Below are 19545 nucleotides of genomic sequence, written 5' to 3'. Positions count from 1 at the left end.
AAATGAACAAATTACACAAACTGGGGAAAATGCTTATCAGTGGTCTACAAGGAGTAAATACTGACACACAGACAGCTAATGGTGTGCCAGTTTTGAGTTGTATCCAGTGAGGTTCTACTGCCACGACAGCACTTCTGTTTTCTCTCTTTTCCCTGTATACCCCCCAAAATCCACTCTAGAGGGTCCTTAACCTTCCAGAGCTACTTTTGAGGGTGCGTAGTGGTCTGGGGTAGACTAGAAAGAGAGAGGAAGTTCCTTTGCACCAGCAGAACTAGAGTGATGGGATACAACCCATTTTATGGTGTTATATGAACAGATTACAAGGTCTGCTGGTATTATTATTCTGTTTCAGCTTGCATATTTTCTTCATTTTAAGTGCTGTTTTGTGATTTAGGACTCCCAGTTTAAATCTCGTCAGATTCAAGTTGCTGCATCTTAATTCTCACTATGGTTAAAACATCACTCAGTCCCAATTTAAGGTGCATGTTGACTTGGGGGGGGGGTTAAAACCTAAAATCTACCCTGTCAAATCTCTACAGGGTTCAGTAACTTACAAATACCTGATTTTTAAAAATAATAAATCTGAGAAATGTGAAATCTTTTAAAATGCTTAAGAGAAACAGGTATGTAGTTTAAACTACACAAATAAAAATAGCCCCTGTCTCCTGCCCCTGTCATTTGCAGCCCTTTATGCACATGAAATCTTTCCCCCCAGCCAAACTGACAATTCACTTCCCTGACAGAAGCGCTACTATTTAAGCTTATTTTAAAAATCATATCTTATATTTTTTTTAAAAAACTAACTGAAAAAACGTAATATAATCGTATCATCCACTTACTGAAATTACACAGAATTTGGATAGGATATGAAAGCCATTTAGCTGAAGAATAAGCTGCTTTGGGGCGTGGGGCTGTAGAATCTCCCTCCTGGAAGTGTTTCAAGAAAGGGTTTTTCACTGGTGTTTGCTGCAACGCTCTACAGGGCCAGGAGTTTGAACTACGACAGCGGACTTGAACGATCTGCCTGCTCCATTGGAGTTCCTTCAGGCTTTGACTCAGCAACTTTTTTGAAGAGCCCCAACTTCCCCTCCCCCAACAAACAAATTTAAATAAAAGAAAATTGCAGTGGAGATGGTTTCAACCTCTGGCAAATCTTGGGGGAAATGAAGTTCATTGCTTTATAGAACCTATATATTTAGACTCCTCTACCCTGGCCTCAAAGACTGAGGATTTTTTGCCGGGGTCCCCCCCCCCCCCAGTTTATCCACAGACCTATACCTCCACAACAGGTTAAATTCTTATTACTGAAACTAGAAAGGCAATAAAGCAAAGGGGCTTTCTGCCCTGTCTCAGAGGGCAGTCTGCAGTCATGGGGAAGGGGTGCATACAAGATTCCCTTGTTGCCTTGATCATTGGAGGCCGTGAGCGTTCACGCTTGCTGGATCGATGATGGTGAGAGGAAAACGCTGCCCAGCTCTATCAATTGGTTTCCGTTTTGCTCTGTATTCTGGGGAGAGAAAGGCATGGTGTGGGTGGAGATTGCCTCTTGAGGAATGTTCCGTAGCGTTTTTGAAAGGGGCAAACCTTCCCAAAGTCCTTAAATCAGGGCTCGGAAACCTGTGGTCCTCCCAGACATTGCCAGGCTCTGAGCTCCCCTGCCCAGCTGGCATGGCAAAAGGTCAAGGGTTAAGAGGAGCTAGAGCCCAGCAACTTCTGAAGCGCCTCAGGTTCCCAACACCTGGCTTAAAACTCCTGTATTTAAGAGGCTGTGCCTTTCCTAAAGTCCCATCGTTGGGAGAGACATCTCTGGTTTGCCAAAATTTCTTCCTGGTCTGATTCTTGGGGGGGGGGGGAGAGTTTGATTGTGAGCAGCTAGATCAGCAAAGGGGAACTGAGATCATCTCCAGGTGATGATGCACTACACTTGTGATTGAGTTTTGCACTGTATTGTGCTCCCAGACATGCAGAAAGCACCTTAGCAGCCAGATGGGTGTCCTGGGATCTGCTGTAGGCTTTGAGAACCCTGGACTAAATAAGTCTCAAGAGCATGTCCTGAGATGGGCTTCATATACGGCAAATGGTGAAGGGTCTGTTGCAACAAGAGATGCTTGAGTGAACTAGCTACCTGCCCCAACGCCCCTAGGCGAATGCTTAGTGCACTGTAAAAATACTTAGTTATAGAGATGTAGAATGGCTGCCCTGCATTCTCTCCCAGGATGCAAGAGCCAAAGGGAATAATGGGCAGTACATACATGCATATCCATCATTTGATGACTTGGGACACCCGAAGGTACAATCTCCCAACAGAGATCAGTACTTTTTCATAGTTCTTACCTGGGGTCACCGCAAAGGAAGGAACTCTTTTAGTGGAGATGATTCACACGCTCAGCTGAGATTCAAGTGATAGGAAATCAAGGGGAGTGCATGCATGTGTGAACTAGCCCTAACTCCTTCCATTTGACATGTAACTCTCCACTTACAAAGTGAGCTTTCCAGATGGCAGTTTTAGTTGCTGCACAGTGTTGAAACGAGTTTCCATCCCCTGTTGACAGAAAGGGGATAAAATGGGGATATGGGAAAAGCACACCCACAAGAAATCTCACTTCAGTACAGAACGCTGTTTTCTTGTGATGACTTAATGGCCAGGAAAATAAGATGCTTTGCATCTGATCCCATAATTACTTGGGCCTTTCAGAATTTGCAGTCCATATTACTTTCATGGCCTAATTCAAATGGAAATCAAGGATCAAGGCCAGAACTTCAGACTGTATTATTTTGAGTGTGTATTCACTGGAGATGGGAGAAGCACCATGTATTTAAAAGTCAAGGGCAACAAAGGATGAGCAATATCAGGGGGAGGGGGAAGGTGGTGACCCTCAGAAAATTTCTAGGAAAAAACCCGTTATAGTGTGTGGAGGGGGGGCATATACCACAGAATAACTTGACAGTCATCGCCCCTTGATAAAGATTTCATCAAAATGTGTTGGGCTTTGTAATAATATTTCTTCCTGGCGCCTCTTTGAGGAATGCTTCAAAAGTGAAGAGCAGTAACCTGTGATCTGGGCCTTTAATAGTGTGGGTTGACATAGCTGCCAACCCCCCGTGCCCCTCACCCCGCTGTGCCCGCATTCTGCCTCCCCAAACCTCTTAAGGGAGGGAAAGAAATGAACAGACTCTGCGGAGGCTTTTTTTGAGAACTTGCTGAAAGTACAAAACGACACGAAGGCCGAGCCCTGAAGCGGTTTCTGCGGTGTTAATGCAAGGGTCGGTGGGTGAAACTGTTTCTGGCCCCTCGGAAACAGTAGCGCTCAATTAGGCAAGGAACGTTTAGGCCAAGGAAGGAAATTTTTATCTTGCCATCTGGTGGAAATTTTGCATTGACTTGGCTCTTCCTCCTTTCACTCTGTCAATCCAGGAGCGGCAGCAGTATGTGGAGGCTGTTGAAGCAGAGACGAGAAGCACACTGCAGAAGCTGTTCCCCATAGTGTCTCTTCCTTCCACCTTGGTAAGATGTGCCACAGTTCTGTGCTTCTCCAGCTGCCAGCTGGCGACAGTGGAAGCAAAGCTGTTCGCTTTGTAGATGCTGCTGAAGAGTGGAGTGACTGGGCTTCCTGGCTCAGAGCTGCTGGTGTGCACCTCCAGGGGCTCCTGCTAATCAATCTGTTTTGCGCTACTTGCTTTTATGATCTCACGGCATTGCGCATTTAAAGGCTGCTTAGTTTTGTATCCCTGTTTTATGCGCAAGACTCCAAGCAAATTGGTGGCGTTTCCTTATCTCTTCCATGCAAGCGTAAGAGCTGAATCGGACATTGGTGGATGGTCTAACTTGGGCTGTAGTTCAGTGGTAGAGCAACTGAAGGTCTGGGTTCAATCCTTGGCATCTCAGGATGGATCTGTTCTTGAAGAGCCACTGCCAATCAGTGTGGACAATACTGAGCTAGATGGACCTAGTGGTCTGACTCAGTATAAGGAAGCTTTCTGTGTTCTGCTCTCCCGGAAAGTCAGGCAGAGACTGAACATCTGAACAGTCTTCTTTGGCGATCACTTGTAGCCAAGTAAGATTGTCTTCCATGAACACAGTCTTAACAGTGAGTCTGTAAGTGACCGTGGAGGCCAGTTCTGGATCTACAGCTCCTTCCACAGTGGGGACATAGGCTTCTAGGCAGAAGTTGATCGCGGTGAGGGCTTGCCAAGCATGCCTTCCTCTTAGCACGTTTATTCCTTGCGTCCTGAGTTCGAGTGTCTTCAAAGCCCATGACACCTTTGGTAAAGGCTGTTCTCCAACTGGAGCTCTCGCAGGCCAGTGTTTCCCAGTTATCAGTGTTATCTGCCTCTTCCAGATACTGTGTCTGGATGGAAGATAGGGAGTGTGAGTAGAAACCAGCCTAGCTTACAGAGGTAAATTTTACACACAGATGGAAGGGCAGCTCTAGCTAGCTGGTTTTTGTCATTCTCGGGATACCAAAAAGATTATCCTCTCTTGCACAGAGCCACAGCGACTGGATGCGTGGGTTTGAGAAGGCAGTAAGAGAACATACAAAAGATACATCTCGACCAGAGGAAATTAAGGTTGGTATAAGTGGTGTGTGTTTTAAAAAGCCTTAAAGGAAGCTCTGCTCAGGTGAGCCAAAATTAATCTTAAATTTGCCATATACAGTCATACCTTGGATCCCGAACACCTTGCGAGTCGAACGTTTTGGCTCCCGAACGCCAAAAACCTGGAAGTGAGTATTCCGGTTTGCAAACGTTCTTTGGAACCCAAACGTCCAGCACAGCTCCGCAGGTTCCAATTGCCTGCAGGCGCTTCTTGCAGCCAGTTGGAAGCCGTGCCTTGGATTCCGAATGTTTTGGAAGTGGAACGGACTTCAGAACGGATTCCGTTCAACTTCCGAGGTACGACTGTAATGGAAACTCCCTGGCTGATTTAACAATAGCTTCAGCTCTGCCTATGCTTCAGGAATTCTGGACGATGCATCTCTACAAAAGTGACCATTTAGTTACAAATAGAGAAACTGGTTCCCTCTTCAAGGTCTCCTCAAAATTAAAACCTACTTTGGAGTGTGATACTGTTGCTGTTTAAAAGTAGCTCAGTTGGTTAGAGCGCGGTGCTGATAACGCCAAGGTTGCAGGTTCAATTCCCCATATGGGACAGCTGCATATTGAGGTTGGATTAGATGATCCTCAGGGTCCCTTCCAAACTCTGATTGTATGATGAGGATTTTGCACAACCAGCAGCTGCCTAATCTGGAGACCTCCTCAGACTCCTGCACCTTCAATCCTGGCTGCTGACCTGAAGGGATCAAGAGAAGCTCTTCTACATAGCAGAAAGGATATGGCTAATACAGGAACAAGCGCACAGACCTGTTCTTGCCTTTGCTGGAATAAGCCTGGAAATTGGAGGGAGGTTGTAGGTGGCTGAAGAGGGGAGGTGGGGAGGGCAAATCCATGAATTCTGTTAGGTTTAACTTACCTTAGGATCCAAGCCATCGGTCTCCCCTCACCCCAGGCCAATAAGAGCAAACTGGTTGCTCTTTCTTACCAACCTGCAAGATATCTACTGTATTTTTTGCTCTATAAGACTCACTTTTTCCCTCCTAAAAAGTAAGGGGAAATGTGTGCGCGTCTTATGGAGCAAATGCAGGCTGCGCAGCTATCCCAGAAGCCAGAACAGCAAGAGGACTGCTGCTTTCACTGCGCAGCGGTCCCTCTTGCTGTTCTGGCTTCTGGGATTCAGAATATTTTTTTTTCTTGTTTTCCTCCTCCAAAAACTAGGTGCGTCTTGTGGTCTGGTGCGTCTTATAGAGCGAAAAATATGGTATATGAGATTTATTTTTTCCCTTCACAGGCCATGGAGCAGAAGTTGAAGGAGGCAGAGGAGATGCATGTCATGTTGCAGCAGGAGTGCGAGAAGTATAAAGTGGTCCTTGCAGAGACGGTAGGAGTGTGTCCTGTGAAATTTACACACACACACACCACAATTTTCCTATGGGTGTTTGGTAACTGAAATTCTGTGTTGCTAGGAGGGAATCTTGCAAAGACTACAGAGGAGCGTGGAAGAGGAGGAGAGCAAATGGAAAATAAAAATCGAAGAATTGCAGAAGGAACTTCAACAGGTACTGTGGGGGAGCTTCTGCTCCCAGAGCTTCGCTCTTGAGTTTCTCCTCTCTGCCCCTCTAACCTCTGGGGGTGCTCCATTTCCAGCACCAAGGGGCAGATTTTGGGGGAGCACTGTCTAAACCTCTGCTCAGGATTAGAAGATGGCTCCACTGGCTGCTCCACTTCATGTAATTTTATCTGTGTATAAAATGTGAAGCTTTTCAGTATAACGGAACAAAAGTAGAAATGCAGTTTGAAACATCAACCCCCAATATGAAGAGGATGAGATAGGTAGCGATGGCTCATTTGTCATCGACACGAAATAAGAGACTGTCGTGTCATCAGCCCAGTCCTGTGGAGTGCTCTGCTAATAGAGATTGAGCAAGCACCTTCTGTTTCAGCTTTTAAAAGCTTTCCGAAAATGTTTCTATGCCAAAAGGCACATGCCAGCAATTAGGAATACCTGTTTCCATAATGGTTATGGATAGCTGAGGGTCTCTGGTTTTCCTTTGTTATGTGTGTTTTTATTATATATAGATACCCTAACGGATCAGCAGCTTGAGGCAAGTTCACTGAGGATGCTCACAGCATGTCATTATACTGGAATCAAAACAATGGCTTGTGGTTCTTTCCACCAGTGGAGGCAGGGAAGGCGTTCCTTAGATCAGGTGTGGGGAAACTTTGGCCCTCCAGATGTTGCTGAACTGCAACTCCCATTTTCCCTGGCCATGGGCCAGGCTTGCCAGGGGTGAGGGAATTGAAGTTCAGCAACATCTGGCAGCCCAAAGGTTCCCCACAGCTGCCTTAGATGCAGAGAACATGCTTTGGATGTGAACAGTTCAAGGTTTAGTCTCTGTCATCTCAGTTTCAAAGATCCTATGCTAGAGCCCGGGGACGCGGGTGGCGCTGTGGGTTAAACCACAGAGCCTAGGACTTGCTGATCAGAAGGTCGGTAGTTTGAATCCCCGCGACGGGGTGAGCTTCATTGCTCAGTCCCTGCTCCTGCCAACCAAGCAGTTCAAAAGCACGTCAAAGTGCAAGTAGATAAATAGGTACCGCTCTGACGGGAAGGTAAACGGCGTTTCCGTGCGCTGCTCTGGTTCGCCAGAAGTGGCTTAGTCATGCTGGCCACGTGACCTGGAAGCTGTACGCCGGCTCCCTCGGCCAATAAAGTGAGATGAGTGCTGCAACCCCAGAGTCGGTCACGACTGGACCTAATGGTCAGGGGTCCTATGCTAGAGCCCATGTCTATCAGGACTGTGTGGTGGGGCTTCTGTTCCCAGCTAGAGGAGACAGTTCCAGTCTGGAGGGGCTGAATGTTCTGATTTGAGGAGCCTCATATAATTTAGTCTATGGCCCGAGTTAGTTAGTTGCAAGGCAGGGTCAGTCATGTCTCCTGAAAACAGCATACTGAAGTAATCAGCCTCTTGTACATTAGCTGGCAAATCTGCAATCGTGTATAAAAATAGCAGCACATTCTCGAAGTAATATCAGGGGGCTTAATCCTGTTTTTGAAAAGCAAAAAGGGAAAACGAACCACCAGTGTTGTACTTCTGTGGCTTTCCTTTGCTTTCATCAAAATAAATTAATCTCTCTAAGATGATTCGGATTATGCATCCAGCAAGTGCTTACTGAAGCAGACTTGATGCAAATGGGGAGAATGTCTGCGCAGCCCCACCCGCTGGCAGCAGGAGACCAGCAGTATTTCATTGTTAACTGGGAAAGACCATCTGCCACTGCATCTCTACCTTCCGCGGAGTTAAATGATCTGGGTTTAGTAATCTCTGGTTCACGGATGGGAGCTGTCTTTGCCACCTAGATGAAGGAGGTTTGTTAGCCCTCTCTGGTGTTCAGAGTGCTACGCATAACATTGGTAGCGACCTTTGTGGGTCACAAAGGCCAAAGAAATGAAAAACAACGGGTAGTAGCCAATGGACGCTTCCCGTCAGTGCAAGGATTTCCACTTGGGGCTTCCCTCCTCCTCCTTCCCCCGTATGCTGCAAAGGGTTGGGGGAGTCCCTGGAACCTATTTAGGAAAGCGAGGAGAGTGCTACTGCACAAGTGAAAATCTCTGCACGGGCAAATCTTTGCAACAAATCTTTCAACAAAAGATTGGGAGGCCATCTAATTATTCACAATTTGCAGAGTGTAGATGGGAGAAACGTCTTCCCCTCCTGTAGCGTAGGAACTCTGTGTCGCTTGGCAGAATTGATTGGAAGGAGATTCAGAACAGGCAAAAGGAAGCTTTTCTCATAACAGTAATTGTGAACAGCCACAGCAACCTGAAGCCAGTTGGAGTCTTGCGAAATCAGCAGCCCCTGATCGTCCATTTCACAGTCTTGAAGCGTAAGATGTTTGTCATTTAAATAATAATAATAGTGTTTATATTTTGTCTGATTGCAGATGCGCTCATCGGTCGCTCCTTTGGAGCAGGCGGTAGAAAGATTAAAGGAAGAAGTCAAAGAAGTTGATTCTGTATGTTTCGTTTAATCTGTACATGAAGGGTTACTTCATCCCAAACCTTCTTGGGGTGTTTGTGTAAAACTGGCCCAGTTCAGACATAATGATCCCAGTTTGAGAAACTGGACTTGGAATGAGCAGTGTGCCCACATGGCGCTCCTTGCCCTGACCCCTCCCTCACCTCATGCACCTGTCTTTGGCATCTGGACTTGGGGCCCATAGGAGTGGTCAACGTATTTTTATTTAAAAGCTAATTTTTAAAATGACAAATTTTGAGGGCAGGAAGCCAAATCTTTCCATACTGGCCATGGGTTAGTCACCCCTAACCCATGCAGCCGTTTTGTCTAGAACTTTTAAACGTAGCCGTTATGATTTAAACGCTAGTTGCTAAACACCTAGTTTTAAGTTGCCGTGGCTGGGTTTTTCAATTCATGCCCACTGAACCACCAAGGACATTACTGAAAGATAGGTCAGATCAGGGTATGAAACCTGACTAGCATTTCGGGAATTGGTGAAGCTGGTGATTAATGCAGTTTATGGTTAGCGCTGGAAGAATGACTTTCAGCTTGGTGGTAACAGATGAAAATGTCTGGAAGCAGAGCGGACACCTTAGTAGCTTTCATGACTTCTTTGCCCTTTTTTGCAGCTTAAGAAGGAACGAGAACATCTGGAGCATGAACTGGAGAAGGCAGAAATAGAGCGATCAACGTATGTTTCAGAAGTCCGGGAGGTAAGCTGCCTGTCCAAATTCAACTGTTATTTCTGCTCTCTGTTGCACTCAGCGCATGGCTCTGGTTGGCCCAAAGACGAAATGCTTGCTCCCCTCCGGGGCGTTTGCTGTGTGTGACTTCTAACCACGGAGCCAGAACAGGGGGGAAGGGGGTGGCTGAAGGAGATGCATCTTAAAGCCTCTGAAAACTTCATTTCAGCTCAAAGATCTGTTGACTGAATTGCAGAAAAAACTTGATGACTCATATTCTGAAGCAGTAAGGCAGAATGAAGAGTTAAATTTGGTAAGAGGCCTGTCCTCCTCCCTCCGCTGAATACAGCTTACTCCAAAGCAGAGGGAACCTTTCTGAATCCTGTCTTGTCTGCTAACCCCTCCAGCTCAGACTTTGTCTGCTTCAACCACTTTTACAGCCTTTTCTCTGCCTCTTAATAACAACATTAAGTGTGTTTGCTGCTCCCTCTGGCCCTTTTCGCTTAAAGCCTTAACGTTTGGGATGGTTTGTGAATTCAGAAGCCTGCTTTCTCGGAACGCAGGGGGTCTTGGCTACAGGTGTGGAAAGTGCTGCTTTGCCTCAATTCGGTGCTAGGTGGAGTTGTGAGACCAGAACGGGAGTGTCTGCTTTTAGGCTGCAACTTTTCCCTTGAAGGAAGTCCCAGTTTCTGGAAGGCGAAACTGGACAGTTTTTGTATTTGCATACAAAGAGATTAAAGCAGTCAAGGGGCACAGAATGTGGCATAATGCAGCCTGCTGGCTTGAGGAAGGCGTAGTCTTTCTGCCCTTCGAGTGCAATGTACGTTCTTAAAGGCAGGAGAGGGAAGCACTACGTGCCCCAGACAAAGACTGATTCAGTCCCTTACTGGTCATATGAGCCACTGCCTGTTGGGCATCGAAAAGAAACCAGACCAGCCTTGCTTTGCTGAAGCTTCTGGCATTGTGGAATTGATTCATATAACTAACTCTCAAGCTGAACTGCCTCCAGCTGGGTCGCTGTGAGTTTTCCAGAACCCAGAACGAAAGTTTGAGCATCACAGAGGGTCACGTAGAATACGAAAATGTCATTACAAACAGTGAATTCCCCCCATCCTGTCATTTTTGGGTGAAGGTGGCTTCACCTTTATGTCTCTCCACATGCAAAAACCTGTATTAGGTCTCATATTTGAAAAACTCTGAAAATTACCAGGTACTTAATTATTACAAACTTTTTTGGGGGGGTACTGCTTTTTTGGTGAGAACAAGTTATTTTGGATGCATGTGAGTAAAATTATGAAGATATCCGATGTTCTGGCTAGCTCAGAGGGATAGCCTGTGAGTTCCCTGGAAGAAAATGGGAGAGAGCTGTGTATCAATGGCTTTAGTCAACTTGCTGTTCCTCAGTTCTTTGGTGGCTTCCAGATGTTTTGGTTTAAGACTGCCTTAAACAAAACACTGATGATGATTGGAACTGATCTGTGGAGCAGATACTCACTTGTGAAAAGCTTCGTGCAAATGCCCTGATAAGGCTGGTGAGGCTTGAATAACATATCCTGACAGTAAGAGCTGTTCGACAGTGGAATTTGCTGCCAAGGAGTGTGGTGGAGTCTCCTACTTTGGAGGTCTTTAAGCAGAGGCTTGACAACCATATGTCAGGAGTGCTCTGATGGTGTTTCCTGCTTGGCAGGGGGTTGGACTCGATGGCCCTTGTGGTCTCTTCCAACTCTATGATTCTATGATATCCATTTAGAATTTCCTCACTGATTCTAACCTCTATAGTTACCTGTAGCTTTCTGTAGTTCTTTTTCATCTGTCTTGCAGATGGACTCACTTTGCTGCCCAACTCTCCTTGTAGTACATGTTTGATGACTAATCTTCACTCTTCCTTCTCATGTGTGTGTGTTTATACTTATAGCCACCTCTTATTCCCTTGCTCTCACCCAAGAGGGATGTGCTCAACTGGCTTTGTCTTATCTGTTGCAGCTGAAAACCCAGTTGAACGAGACTTTATCCAAACTCAAAATTGATCAGAGCGAGAGGCAGAAACTAGCAGTTGACTTGCCTAAGGTAAGGAATGGGTCTGGGTGGTCTAGGGGGAATCAAAGATACAGTGCTTTGTAGCTTGAGGCCCAACTGCAGCCTGTGTCACACAGTGTTTTCCTCTAGCTTAAGTTACTGTGCCAGTTATGGCTCCCTCGCAGACAGAGAAGTCCCGGTCACAGTTATCTATCCTTTGCCAACCTCTAGGCTGCGCTGTTGCTGTGTGTTTTCTGTGGGGCTTCCTTTTTAAGGCTATTCAGAAAAGCCTTTCCAAAAAGCTGCTTCGAGGTTGTGAACAAGGGACGGGCTGTTGGGAACACAGCTCACCTGTTCTCCAACAGCTTCCCTAGCCCCAGGTCTGTTTCTCCGAGAAAATTAGCTCAGTTGGTTAGAGCATGGTGCTGATAATGCCAAGGTTGCAGGTTCGATCCTCGTATGGACAGCTGCATATTCCTGCATTTCAGGGGGTCGGACTAGATTATCCTAGGGGCCTCTTTATCATTCCATCCCATTGCAATTAAAAGCCATTGTGCTTATTTTTAAAGCCCTGTTTTGTCCCCTTCTGCCATGTCAAACTTTCTGTGCATTAGGATGGTGTCTTGAAATGCTTATCTGGTGTGCGTCTCCCTTTCAGAAATTAGGCAGGATGTGAGTGTAAGACTGTGTTGTGGAGCCACCGCCTCCATCTTTCCAGCACCAGGCAAAGACTTTTTAATCTCTGGCTATTTATGGGTTTATCTGGCTGCTGTGATCTTAGGCTGCTTGTGATGCCATTTTGCTTACTTCTTTGGCTGCCCCGATAGCATTTGTGAAGAAGGGTGAAAGCATCGCCCTAGAGCACATCACTTTCAGATGCCCAGATGGACACTTGCATCGCCCTGTATTCGTGCAGCTCGTGAGATTGTGTCTCACAGAAAGTGCTTGCCCAGGGATGCTCAAGAGGGAGCCATAGCCACTCCTGGATTCCTGATTGAAGTGAGCCCACGTGACGCCTGTGTCTGGAAGCACATCTGTTGCACCCATGCTTCGTATTTTCAAATACTGCATTACAAGGCCCCACCCCACAAAACAGTCATCAGCATTCTGGGTTTTTTATCCTGACCTGGACATTCTCCGTTTCCCAACCTTAGTAGCTCACAGTGATATCTGGTGTTTTGCTATTTTAACTGGGACGCCGGTGGTGCTGCGGTCTAAACCACAGAGCCTAGGACTTGCCGATCAGAAGGTTGGCAATTCGAATCCCCGCAACGGGGTGAGCTCCCATTGCTCGGTCCCTGCTCCTGCAGTTCAAAAGCACGTCAAAGTACAAGTAGATAAATAGGTACCACTCCGGCGGGAAGGTAAACGGCGTTTCCGTGCACTGCTCTGGTTCACCAGAAGCGGCTTAGTCATGCTGGCCACATGACCCGGAAGCTGTACACCGGCTCCCTCGGCCAGTAAAGTGAGAGGAGCGCCGCAACCCCAGAGTCATCCATGACTGGATCTAACGGTCAGGGGTCCCTTTACCTTTTACTATTTCAACAAGCCTTCCACACAGAGGTCTTTATCGCAGTTGGTGTCCATGATGAATTGAGTTGATTTTATGTATGTGCTGTTCTTGTCTACACACACACACACACAAAGTGTTTATACATGCAATTGTTTTACCTGCTTTTATATGTGTATCTGTTTTTTAGATGCTTTCATTATATGGTTAATCACTTTGGGGCGCCTAACAACAGGAAGCAATTCCTAAATGAAACACACAATAATACTCAAAGTATTTCCTCTGCTACTTCTCCCTTAAGGCCCAGGAATCGCTCGTTACTCTAGAAAGGGAAATAGGAAAAGCCGCAGGGGACACCAATGTGATTGAGAACAGTGACGTCTCCTCACAGACGGTGAGTGTTACCTTGGGCATATAAAAGCCATATGATGTGCAGGCATTACCAGAATCCTTCAGCAGCAGCTTCACTGGTGTGTGTGTCTATGTATGTGTGTGTGGCCAAATGGCTGTATTTGGCTACCAGCCGGAATGAATTGTTGCTTAATCCGGCTCTGCACAGTCCTGCCTGCACGGCACTTTTGCAGAGATCCTGGAAGACGTAATATTCATTAAGCAGATAAGCAAAAGGGCAGAGCCAATTAGCCATGGATTCAGATCGCCTCTTCGCACTCCTCTCTGCCTAGACATTGCCCACGTTTTCCTCAATCGAGACCTAGACTACTTTCTGCTTTTGAACGGCTGCTAACGGGGAATCCTAGTCCCAACCTGTTCCGCGTCACTTTTACAACTGGGTGGCCCAGCACAGTAGAAGAGTTTGGATTTGATATCCTGCTTTATCACTCCCCTAAGGAGTCTCAAAGCGGCTAACAATCTCCTTTCCCTTCCTCCCCCATAACAAACACTCTGTGAGGTGAGTGGGGCTGAGAGACTTCAAAGAAGCGTGACTAGCCCAAGGTCACCCAGCAGCTGCATGTGGAGGAGCGGGGAAGCGAACCCGGTTCACCAGATTACGAGTCTACCACTCTGAACCACTACACCACTGTGGCTCCCAGTGTGTTTGTGTCAGGCTGTTGAGGCCCGTGGTGGTTGGAGGGCCACTTTTAGAGATCTGAAGATGTCATGCAGCACTGTTGTTTTCCCTCACCCCCCTTGTATTTTTTTTTGTGTGTGTGTGTGTGGTTTGCAACTCTGGATGAATGGAACAAAGGCCCAGCGCTGCTTTGTCCCACCAGCAGGTGGCAGGGCGGTTGCGTATTGGCAGGCCCAACTCATTTCCAACCAAAGGTAGAAATGACATTCTTATTAAAAATCTGACGGATCTGCACCTTTCTTTTACCATCTGTGACTGGATTAAAGACTTTTTGAGGGATCGGACACAGACAGTGAGGATTGGGACTGTTATATCTACTTCCCTGAAGCTTAGCACTGGCACCCCACAGGGATGTGTACTAAGCCCCTAGCTGTACTCATTGCACACATATGACTGCAAATCATCTAATCCATCCACAGTAATTATTAAGTTTGCTGATGATACTACCATAATGGGCCTAATTGCAGGCAGAGATGAAACAGCGTACAGGGGGGAGGTTTGAAAAGTATCTACATGGTGCTTAGAGAATAACTTGCACCTAAATGTTAGTAAGACAAAGGAGATGGTGTTGAACTTCCAGAGGAAGAGAGGGGAACCTGCCCCGTTGTATATTATCAGGGGGGCCTGTGTGGAGAGAGTCTCCCCCTTTAAGTTCCTGGGAGTTTACCTTAGTGAGGACCTCACTTGGAAAATCATCATAACTCAGGTGGTCAGAAAGGCCCAACAGAGAATCCATTTCCTCAGGGTCTTGCGAAAGAATAATGTTAAACAACAACTGATGAACTCCTTTTACCGGTCCACAATAGAAAGTGTCCTTTCATATTGTATCACACTGTGGTGTGCTGGCCTGACAGCCACGGACAGAAAGTCTCAACAGAGGGTAGTGAATACAGCACATGATATCATGGGCTGTCCCTTGAGTCCGCTAGATGAAATCGCAAGGGATCGTTGCCTTAGGAGAGCGAGAAAAATTCTCCGGGATCACTCACACCCCGGCCATCACCTCTTTAATCTTCTACCCTCGGGCAGGAGATAAAGAACTATAATCAGCTGTACCAACAGGCTAAAAAATAGCTTCTATCCGTGGGCTGTTAGGCTGTTGAACGAAAAATAACATAGCAAAATTGACTTGCAAGGTGGTGTGTTGTTTGATAAGAGATTGAGTGTTTGGGGGGGAGGCTTGTTTAATTTCATTGTACACAGGTTGTACAGGTTATCATTATTTTCCTCTCCCGGTTGCAAATTATACCAAGCCGGAACCTAACATGAAGGCCCCTGGGGGCCTTTTACCCTGGGGTTTTGCATCAAAGCCTACTTCTTGCTGCGCCTGGGCTGTTCCACTTCGGATTGCAGGGGTGGTGGTGGTGGTTACAGGAGCGAATGACCCTCCATTAAAAACAATCCAATCCACACACATAGAATAGTAGCACGCCAGGGGAGAGCAGTTTTTATCCCATCCTTCTCCCCTGGCGTGCTAGTTCTTGGTGCAGAGGGATTTTTTATTTTCATTTTATTTTTTGTGCAGTGGACCTGAGAGCGTCCTTGCCCTGCTGTGTCCTGGGGATCACTTGGGGAACAGAAGGGAGACCAGCAGCCTGCCTTGCTCTTCGTTCTGTTCCAAAGGAGGGGCTTCAGCCTTTCATTCGAGATGTCTGAGTGGTGCAGCCCTGGGCATGGCAAGCCCCTTCGGCCTCTGGCTGATTGCCTACCCTGCACTCTAAAATTCATTGTTAAATCTCCCCACCTGCCCACTCTCAAGCTGTTCCTTCCGCCGCAACTCCTCTTTGCTAACTGCTTTCTCTCCCCTCCTTTCCCCTCTAGGCAGGGCCCGATAAAAGCCTCAACGTAGCCATGAGCCAGGACGTTGCCCATCTCAAGAAACTGCTTGCGTCAGTCAGCCAACTGCTTGCGAAAGGAAAAGAACACTACCAGCTACTAGGTAGGAGAGTTCCAGGGAGGGTCACCAGCTGCATTTCCTGGGGGTGGGCAAAAAGCAGGGCCGGCCCACCCATGAGGTGGAGCGAAGCAGCTGCCTCGGGCAGTGGAATACAACAGGGTGGTACTGCCGCAGGTACCCCGCCTGCCACTGTTGCTGCTGAGGTTTTGTGGCAGTGGTAGCTTCCAGCGAGATTTTGTGAGATTTCATGGAACTCTTGCGAGATATACCGTCTTTTTCGCTCCATAAGATGCACCTGACCATAAGACGCACCTCGTTTTTAGAGGGGGAATGCAAGAAAAAAATATTTTTAAAGGCAGCGCTGAGCAGAGCCTGGGATGCATACAGGCTCTGCTCCGCGCTCCCTTTCACAAGCCATGTGGAGCATGTGTGCGCCGCTTGCAGGCTCTTCCCCAGGAGGTGACTGATGGGCTGCCCTTCTCCCTCCTTGGGGGAAAAGCTCCCGAGAGCTGCACACACGCTCCATGCAGCTCGTGAAAGGGAGCGCGGCTCTTGGGGGCTTTTCTGGGAGGTGGGGGAAGGGACTGAGGGGCTGCCCGCTGGCCCTGGTAAAAAGAAGAGCTTTGGGAGACCAGGCAGCAGAATGAAGCGGTATGGAGTGGAATGTACCATCTCAGGGCTGCAGTTGAGGGAAACCATTGTTAAAGGCTCCTTAATATAAAATAGCACATCAGAAAAAGGATTTTTGAGACGAGACCATTCTCATCTGTTAAACCGAAAAGCTTCTCTGGAAGAATGCTGTGTATGTGTTTTACATATAATAATATTTTCCTCACAGCCTGAAGTGGTACAATCCTCTTGACCCCCTCGCAATTCAACAGCGTTGTTGTTTCTGCATGTGTAGGCTAGACCTAAGCGCCTCCATATCCTGAGTCTGGTCTGATCATGTTATATAGAGTTGAAGAGAATTCCTTCCTCTAGTTAAACTGCCAAGGGGTCCTGGGAGATGGGTTGCTTCCCATTGTGCAGCTTGACTCGCTTGCAGGAGCCACTTGGACAGTTAAAACTGTGGCTTGTGACTCTCGCCCTTCTGGCCAGAACATCCAACAGGGCTTTCCCAGCTCCGACTTTTGTGGGCTGCTCCCATAGACTCAAAATCAATTCCGAGGAAGGATCACGCCTGTTGTGACCTTGGGATCACACAACTTCTCCTTTTAAGTTCCATTTGCAAACACACGACTTTGATAATTCAGATCACGGCAGTCTGGGGTTGTGAATTTTTAGCTTTCTGAATATTCTGTTTAAGCTCCTCCCCCTCCTAATAAAATAATAATAATAATAATATGCAGCCCATCTCACTGGGTTGCCCCAGCCACTCTGGGCGGCTCCTAGCAAAATATTAAAAACACAGTAAAGTGTGTTTAGAAAAGTTTTAATTTTGAAACGCCACTTTTGACTTTCAATATGTGTCAGCTCTGACTATTCAGCAGGTTTTGAATTTGAGCTTATTGTGTCTTTTCCCTCCCCTATTTAAAAAATCCTGATTTTTTAAAACTTCAAAGGCTTCTGGATATTTCTTTATTTATTTATAAATAAGAGTTTTTTGCCCTTCACCATAAGATTCCAGGCCGGGTTACAACGGTACCATACCATGATAATAGGCAGATACAATCATTAACAATTTATAAAACAAGTAAAACCGTTCCCAAATGGAACAGAACAGTATAAATTCAACCAAAGCGGTAGGGCCCACAAAATTAAATAGCTCTGCTGCAATAAGGAGTCGTTCCTTTAGAATATGGTGTTGCCTCTGTTGGCTTTTCAGTGCCCACTAAAGACTCTTCCAAGAAGCCTTTTTAAGTAGAGACCTTTTCAAGGTCCCCATCTGCATTGCAGATTTTTTGTTTTTGTTTTTTAGGTGCTTTATGGTTTGTGTGTTTGCTGCCCTGGGTTCCTTTGGACGAAAGGGTGGGAATATAAATTTAATAAATAAATGAAAGAATATGGCGAAAGCTGTACAATGAAGATGTTTGGGTGTCCCTCTTTGAGGAAGGAGTTTATGAACTGGCACAGTGAAAGCCTGGGCTGCCATTTCCCGCTTTATTTTTCTTCTATCTGGAGGAATTACATGTAACCCTACTTTACCCTAAAGTTGTAGGACTCCTTTTTCAGTGTATAAAAACAATTTTTTAAAGTATTTTGCAATAGCTACTTTCTCATGCGCCCCCAGGCTTACCTTACCTTACCTTAAATTTCTTTTCTTTTGTTTCTTCTTCTTTTGCAGAATGAAATCATGGGGAGACCGTTAATTTGGGGGTAGCAGAAGGCACTGTATTTTATATTTTGCCAAATTAAAGCCTTATTTATGTGTTCACAACCCTTTCTACTTCGTCAAACACTGAACAGAGTTTTGTCTTTTCTACTCCTTGTTAGACTACTGATTTAAACAAGATGATGAAGAAGAAGACTCTGCAGACACCTCCAGAGTTTAGTTTTATAATAAATAAATAAATAAACAAAACAGTTTGGATAAATTAGAGCTTTACATTCCTGGAGCCTACAGTGAACGTATAACCTCTTGTCTTTACTATGCTCAGTAAAACTTGTTCAGACACACCCATCTGACGTGGTAACAGCAGCAGTAAACAGTAACGTTTTAATACTGACAGTCTACACTGTTTTACTTAGATACATTTTGGGGAGTAGCGGCCTCTGACTTCCACCTTCAATTAAACACTCCTCCCCTCCCCTTCTCTCCCCTGCCCCCTTTTTTTGGTTGCTAATGTAATCAGTTTTTGTAATGGTGTCGGCGAATAAAGGGATGCTTATTACTCAGACTGTAGCGTTGCGTGTTTGATTTGTGACTCGAGTGAGCCAGCAATAAATCACACTGCCCAAGTTGGAGTTAACCCTGCATTGGCAAAAACACGATCTGTACAGGAGTGTCAGGCCTAATGAGCACAACAGCTCATTTCTGGCGGGTCTTGCCCCCATGAAGCAGTTGCTGAGACTGAAGGTCCGCACCTCCCCACACAGCCTAAGTCCCCTCATCTCCAGGGTTTCCCCAAGCAATCTGAGACTGTGCCTATGTGAAGCTAACTTCACCTCTGCCCTGTTCACTCCTCTGCTGGTTCTGGGAAACCAGGGGGAGGGGAGCTTGTCGCAGCAGGAGGGGGAGCATAGCTGTCAACTTACAGATTTGAAAATAAGGGACCAGCAGCCTCGAAAATAAGGGATCAGCAGCCAAAATAAGGGATTTTAGTCAACCAGCAGCCAAACGAAGCCACAAGTGGTGGTTCCCATAGCGCAGCAACCCGGCAAAGGGGATGCAGCAAGGAAAACCACCGTCACCTCTCCGCTGGGAAGCGCTGAGCAAAGTGAGTCCCCAGGCAACGCGGCCGATTTGATCGGCACAAGGCATGCAAGCTCCACCCCCCCAGTCGTTCTTAGACTCCTTGTTGGGTGAGCAACACAGCCAAGCAACACAGTTGGAGCCTCCCTCCCCCCTGGCCGGCAGGGAGGGAGGGAGAGGAGCTTCTTCCTTTGAAACCTGGGAAATTTATGGGACATCATCAATAAGGGACAGCAGCGGGACATGGCGCTGGGATAAGGGACTGTCCCGCCAAATAAGGGACGCTTGACAGCTATGAGGGGGAGACACCTGGGCCTCTTCCCCAGTTGGACTCATCTCTGCCACTTTGTCAGCTTCGCCTTTGAGCCGGCGGCACCAATGACTGGGCTCAACCCCTTCAGCCCCGACTGGGCCAGGCGAGCCG

General features: G+C 46.7%; 1 protein-coding gene across 5 annotated transcripts in view; it reads left to right on the top strand.

Annotated features, from left to right (window-relative positions):
- The window catches only part of KTN1 (kinectin 1), a 103420-nt gene extending 84814 nt beyond the window's left edge, over positions 1-18606 (top strand). For 3 of the 5 annotated variants that reach the window (XM_081191198.1, XM_081191200.1, XM_081191197.1), the window contains 11 exons: positions 3416-3505; positions 4489-4569; positions 5846-5935; positions 6021-6113; positions 8500-8571; positions 9203-9286; positions 9486-9569; positions 11240-11323; positions 13084-13176; positions 15694-15811; positions 18054-18606. In XM_081191198.1, coding sequence (XP_081047324.1) covers positions 3416-3505; positions 4489-4569; positions 5846-5935; positions 6021-6113; positions 8500-8571; positions 9203-9286; positions 9486-9569; positions 11240-11323; positions 13084-13176; positions 15694-15811; positions 18054-18058 — 894 coding nt within the window. In that variant the 3' untranslated portion in view covers positions 18059-18606. The remainder of the gene's footprint in view (positions 1-3415; positions 3506-4488; positions 4570-5845; positions 5936-6020; positions 6114-8499; positions 8572-9202; positions 9287-9485; positions 9570-11239; positions 11324-13083; positions 13177-15693; positions 15812-18053) is intronic. The other 2 variants (XM_081191201.1, XM_081191199.1) reach the window with 1 other exon arrangement.
- Positions 18607-19545: the final 939 nt, after the last annotated feature.

This window comes from Podarcis bocagei, assembly GCF_964188305.1.
Source record: "Podarcis bocagei genome assembly, chromosome: 1".
NCBI lineage: Eukaryota > Metazoa > Chordata > Lepidosauria > Squamata > Lacertidae > Podarcis > Podarcis bocagei.
This window is presented reverse-complemented; position numbering and strand designations above follow the sequence as displayed.